At 43.4% G+C, this 6276-nt stretch overlaps 1 protein-coding gene across 1 annotated transcript; it reads right to left on the bottom strand.

Annotated features, from left to right (window-relative positions):
* Positions 1-632: 632 nt before the first annotated feature.
* On the bottom strand, positions 633-4787 carry LOC121396342 (BBSome-interacting protein 1-like). Its single transcript, XM_041571179.1, has 3 exons — positions 4638-4787; positions 3287-3407; positions 633-1151 (listed from the first exon to the last, which is right to left on the bottom strand). The coding sequence occupies exons 1-3, from the start codon at positions 4785-4787 to the stop codon at positions 985-987; spliced, it is 438 nt and encodes a 145-aa protein (XP_041427113.1). The 3' UTR covers positions 633-984.
* Between the last annotated feature and the right edge of the window lie 1489 nt (positions 4788-6276).

Here is a 6276-nt window from a genome sequence, read left to right as displayed (position 1 = left end):
CTAACACTCTTGTAAAACCACTGTTACTAGGTAACCGCCCTTGTATTCACCTCTTAATATTTCCATGAATGTCAGCACTATATCAGTAAAGAATTCTATAAAACAGAGAGAACCACTTAACAATGAAGGAATCCAACGCTTCCTTGAAGCATTAATCTGCCACTGTAACAAATCCCAACTTGTCTTTCCCCAGAACTTTTCATTACTGTCCCTTATACAGTATATTTATATATAGTGATCATATTCCCCTTATATATTTATATATAGTGATCATATCCCCCTTATATATTTATATATAGTGATCATATCCCCTTATATATTTATATATAGTGATCATATCCCCTTATATATTTATATATAGTGATCATATCCCCTTATATATTTATATATAGTGATCATATCCCTTTATATATAGTGATCATATCCCCTTATATATTTATATATAGTGATCATATCCCCCTTATATATTTATATATATATATATATATATAGTGATCATATCCCCCTTAACTATCTCTTCTCCAGTGTAACCAATCACAACCTGCCTTTCCTCATAACTGATCGCTTCCCTGGAGTCTCGCTAGTTCTAGAAGGATACAATAGGGACTGTATAGAAAGTGGAAAGTACATGGTGCTTTTTAACATTTTAATACAATAAAAGTAATGTGCTACAAATGACTGGGAATCAATATAAAATGAGTGGCTGATAAACAGTGTAAGTAGCATGAGTGTAGGAATTACTGTATAAAGTATACAATATAAGTATAAAGGTACTGTATATCCTCATGTTCCAATTCAAGGAGTTTTTTGTAATGTGGCAGCACCGAAGACGAATACATTTCCCCTGGAGCTGCTGCTCTAGTCTCTAATACTCATGTGTTGGTGGAAGCTGCAGAGATGTAGAGGCAGTTGAGAAGCAGCTCTATCCCGGCGGTTCTATCTCTGCTCGATCCCGGCGGTTCTATCTCTGCTCGATCCTGGCAGTCACTCTGGGCCGGGGGGCGGGTCACTCTGTACTGCTTCTTGCCGACGAATCGCCTCCTGGGCCTCTCTCTGCATCTTCTCCAGTTTTTCTAGGGTAACAGATTTCAGAGGCAAGATTTTGGGTTTGCACAGCACCATTGTGGGAACATCCTCCACACACAGCTGCCCTGTGTAAAGATGATAAAAACAATGTAAGGAAACACAACATAATAAAAGCCAATCATATTATAAAATGTAAATATACACACAATGGCCACATGCTGCTCAACCCCTTTAACTGCCTATGGCAGATTTCGGGTCTGTACCTTGTTTGGGCAGCACTTCCCGGAACATTGATTTCACCTCAGGCATTTTCCTCTGCTTCTAGGGGTCACAAAACGACATTTTAAAAGGTGTCACATGTGCTAGAAGAGTGCCAGTGAGCTTACAATCTAAAGTCCTTATCACATTCCCATCAGTCCCTGCCCCAGTGAGCTTACAATCTAAAGTCCTTATCACATTCCCATCAGTCCCTGCCCCAGAGAGCTTACAATCTAAAGTCCTCATCACATTCCCATCAGTCCCTGCCCCAGTGAGCTTACAATCTAAGGTCCCTATCACATTCCCATCAGTCCCTGCCCCAGTGAGCTTACAATCTAAGGTCCCTATCACATTCCCATCAGTCCCTGCCCCAGTGAGCTTACAATCTAAGGTCCCTATCACATTCCCATCAGTCCCTGCCCCGGTGAGCTTACAATCTAAGGTCCCTATCACATTCCCATCAGTCCCTGCCCCGGTGAGCTTACAATCTAAGGTCCCTATCACATTCCCATCAGTCCCTGCCCCAGTGAGTTTACAATCTAAGGTCCCTATCACATTCCCATCAGTCCCTGCCCCAGTGAGCTTACAATCTAAGGTCCCTATCACATTCCCATCAGTCCCTGCCCCAGTGAGCTTACAATCTAAGGTCCCTATCACATTCCCATCAGTCCCTGCCCCGGTGAGCTTACAATCTAAGGTCCCTATCACATTCCCATCAGTCCCTGCCCCGGTGAGTTTACAATCTAAGGTCCCTATCACATTCCCATCAGTCCCTGCCCCGGTGAGCTTACAATCTAAGGTCCCTATCACATTCCCATCAGTCCATTCCCATCAGTCCCTGCCCCAGTGAGCTTACAATCTAAGGTCCCTATCACATTCCCATCAGTCCCTGCCCCAGTGAGCTTACAATCTAAGGTCCCTATCACATTCCCATCAGTCCCTGCCCCAGTGAGTTTACAATCTAAGGTCCCTATCACATTCCCATCAGTCCCTGCCCCAGTGAGTTTACAATCTAAGGTCCCTATCACATTCCCATCAGTCCCTGCCCCAGTGAGTTTACAATCTAAGGTCCCTATCACATTCCCATCAGTCCCTGCCCCAGTGAGCTTACAATCTAAGGTCCCTATCACATTCCCATCAGTCCCTGCCCCAGTGAGCTTACAATCTAAGGTCCCTATCACATTCCCATCAGTCCCTGCCCCAGTGAGTTTACAATCTAAGGTCCCTATCACATTCCCATCAGTCCCTGCCCCAGTGAGCTTACAATCTAAGGTCCCTATCACATTCCCATCAGTCCCTGCCCTAGTGAGCTTACAATCTAAGGTCCCTATCACATTCCCATCAGTCCCTGCCCCGGTGAGTTTACAATCTAAGGTCCCTATCACATTCCCATCAGTCCCTGCCCCAGTGAGCTTACAATCTAAGGTCCCTATCACATTCCCATCAGTCCCTGCCCCAGTGAGTTTACAATCTAAGGTCCCTATCACATTCCCATCAGTCCCTGCCCCAGTGAGCTTACAATCTAAGGTTCCTATCACATTCCCATCAGTCCCTGCCCCAGTGAGCTTACAATCTAAGGTCCCTATCACATTCCCATCAGTCCCTGCCCCAGTGAGCTTACAATCTAAGGTCCCTATCACATTCCCATCAGTCCCTGCCCCAGTGAGCTTACAATCTAAGGTCCCTATCACATTCCCATCAGTCCCTGCCCCAGTGAGTTTACAATCTAAGGTCCCTATCACATTCCCATCAGAGCCTGCCCCAGTGAGCTTACAATCTAAGGTCCCTATCACATTCCCATCAGTCCCTGCCCCAGTGAGCTTACAATCTAAGGTCCCTATCACATTCCCATCAGTCCCTGCCCCAGTGAGCTTACAATCTAAGATCCCTATCACATTCCCATCAGTCCCTGCCCCAGTGAGCTTACAATCTAAGGTCCCTATCACATTCACATCAGTCCTCTGCCCGATGCACCTCAGCAATTACCGTGTCCCTCACCCACCGGCTCTGACTCTTCTCGTCGCTTCTGAGCCGTTCCCGTTGCCCCCGTTTCCAGCCTCTCCCGGCCTTACAGACGCCGAATTCCGACTTAATCCAGGTAAAGCAGACACGTTCTCTGGGATCTATTCTTGTTCTGCCGCAAGTTGTTGTTGAGAAAATATTTTCACCAAGGCTCTAACCATAACGAAATAGGACTAGTCAACCCCTTGATGGTTACCCCTGATCCAACTAACCCTTATGACCTGTCACATCATGTAATTGATGTCACCACTGAGCAGGTAGCTTTTGATCAAGCAGTATCTGAGCTAACGGATTTGTTGGCTGAATGTAACGACCTGAGCAGGCCGTTCAAAACAAAAAGTAAATTTATGCCCCCAAAAAATACAAGTACGGCAGTTATCACCTTTGGTGAATTAGTTATGCGTGACTTTATGAACATACCCAGTCAGGGTCATGACAACCTTAATCATGAGGAAAGACTCGCTATACAACAAATATCCTCTTGGCAGGATGTAATCATAAAACCCTCTGATAAAGGGGGCAATATTGTCTTGTGGCCACGTGTTATTTATCTCACGGAGGCATTAAAACAACTAAATGATGCGGCATGTTACCGTAAATTACCGAATGATCCGACGACGGAGTTCAGGCATCTTTATAATAATCTGATTGCAGATGGTTTACAAACTGGACTCATTACCACAACAGAGTCAAAAGCATTACATAATGACATATCAGTGACCCCAACCTTTTACATGCTCCCCAAGATACACAAAAGCCTTACAAAACCTCCCGGCAGACCAATTGTATCAGGTAATGGGAACATGTGTGAAAGGGCGAGTCAATTTATCGATATAAAATTGCGCAAATTTGTAATTACTCTTCCCTCATACATTAAAGATACTGGGGATTTACTTAAGAAATTGGTGGAAGTGAAGGTGGACAATGACACCTATATAGTGGGATGTGATGTCGAATCTTTGTACTCTTCCATTTCCCACAAACAGGGTTTGCAAGCAATACGATATTTCATGGAGACGGAGTCCAACTGGGACGGGCAATTTATAGATTTTATGGCAGATCTCACCGATTTCTGTTTGAATCATAATTTTTTTGTGTTCAACGATAAGTATTATCTACAAATTAGGGGTGTAGCTATGGGTGCAGCCTTCGCCCCCACATATGCCAACCTCTTCATGGGTTGGTGGGAGGCCAATAGTGTCTTTGGTGATCATATGGCACATTATACTAAATACATATCTTATTGGTTTCGCTACATTGACGACCTGATATTCTTTTGGACTGGTACTAGTGAGGATCTGAGTAAATTCCTACAATGTCTTAATACTAACCATCTTAATATCAAACTCACACATACCATTAGTAAGGTGAGTATTGATTTCCTGGATATCACGATCACGATTAGGGAAGATGGCACTATTGGCACTGATCTGTACCGTAAAGCTACTGCAACTAACTCCATCCTTCATTTCCAAAGTCATCACCCCATGTCCACTAAGAAAGGCATTCCAGTAGGTGAATTTCTGAGATTAAGACGGAATTGCTCTGACACCATTTTGTTCCGTAAGAGAGCTAGTGAATTGACTGAACGTCTTATACAGAGGGGATATTCGCAGAATGTGATTAATCAAGCTTATGCCAGAGCAATTAAGACCCCTAGAAACTCTCTCCTGGATGCCAACAAACGTAATTCACAGAATACTGATCAACCTATCAGGTTTATTGGAACATACTGCAAACAATGGCCAACTATAGACTCAGTTTTGAAGAAACATTGGCACATTTTGCACACTGACCCGGTTCTCTCCACGATAGTGGGCCCACGACCATTAACCTGTCGTCGACGGGCGCCGAATCTCAGAGACCGGCTGGTTAAAAGTCATTTTTCCAAACAATCTCAGTTGTCTGTGAATGGGACTTTTGCATGTGGTAAATGTAAAGTCTGTGTATACATGCATAATCAGAAACAGGTAGTTGATAGATTTGGTAAGAGACACAAGATTAGTCATCACTTTACATGCAGCACCAATAATGTTGTATATATGTTAACTTGTCCTTGCAAGAAAATATACATTGGGAAAACAATTCGTGCTTTCAAGAACAGATTGATGGAACATATCCATAGTATTAATAATGCCCTGGATTTATTGCAAGCCAACAAGAAGCTACCACCAGTCAGCCGACATTTTTTGGAAGTCCACAATCACTCGAGTTCTGGCTTAAAAGCAACGGGTCTTTCAAAAATTTCCCTTGGTATAAGAGGGGGTGACCTAGACTCAGCTCTCTTATCCAGAGAAAGTGAATGGATATTTCTAATGAATGCACTGAGCCCTAACGGCCTCAACGAGAGTATCACTATGAATATATTCATTTAGCAGCTTACGATATCTATAAATTAGGACGTATCATATATTGGGGTATGCCAATATCGACATTATACAGTATTTCCCCACACCATACTTGGTACAAACATACATGCAGGCATATTGACAAAGGAGATTACATACATATACCTCCCTTTGTCTGCATATTGATAAGCTGTCTATTAGCTATATGACCAGTGGATGTGGTTTAAATATTCTCTGTATTATCGAATACTGACACGTTTCTGATTGGACAAATAACAGATCCATAGAACTCGAAGTAATGAGAAATGGGCGAGTTTGCAAAGGTTACATATGCTACCTGTTTGGCTGCAATAATTTGGCTACAATGACTTTGTCATTTACTTTGGATAAATGTTCCTACTCAGCTATAATAAATTGTTGCGCTTTAAGCCGCTGTAACTATACAGCCTGCGCAATAGTCAATCAGCCATAGGAGGCGGTCTTCAGTTTTCGACATGACTCCGCCTCACTATGACGTATAGCAAGTAGATTGGCTCCCGTGCTACAGAGGGTAGTGCAGCCCTCCGATTGGCCGAATTCGAACGGTTACTGGCTCTTCCGCGGTGGTAAATAGAGGTGCAAC

Source organism: Xenopus laevis, chromosome 7S (assembly GCF_017654675.1).
Source record: "Xenopus laevis strain J_2021 chromosome 7S, Xenopus_laevis_v10.1, whole genome shotgun sequence".
Classification (NCBI taxonomy): Eukaryota; Metazoa; Chordata; class Amphibia; order Anura; family Pipidae; genus Xenopus; species Xenopus laevis.
Note: the sequence above shows the minus strand (reverse complement) of the source record. Positions and strands in the feature narration are given on the sequence as shown.

What these genes read in the sequence shown, in the direction of transcription:
- LOC121396342 (XM_041571179.1), bottom strand. Translation starts at nt 4,787, where the DNA reads ATGACTTTGGAAATGAAGGATGGAGTTAGTTGCAGTAGCTTTACGGTA. An exon ending in GTGAGTTTGATATTAAGATG is followed by an intron (nt 3,408 to 4,637) that starts GTTAGTATTAAG and finishes GAACAAGAATAG; the next exon opens with ATCCCAGAGAACGTGTCTGC. An exon ending in GACGAGAAGAGTCAGAGCCG is followed by an intron (nt 1,152 to 3,286) that starts GTGGGTGAGGGA and finishes ATCTTTACACAG; the next exon opens with GGCAGCTGTGTGTGGAGGAT.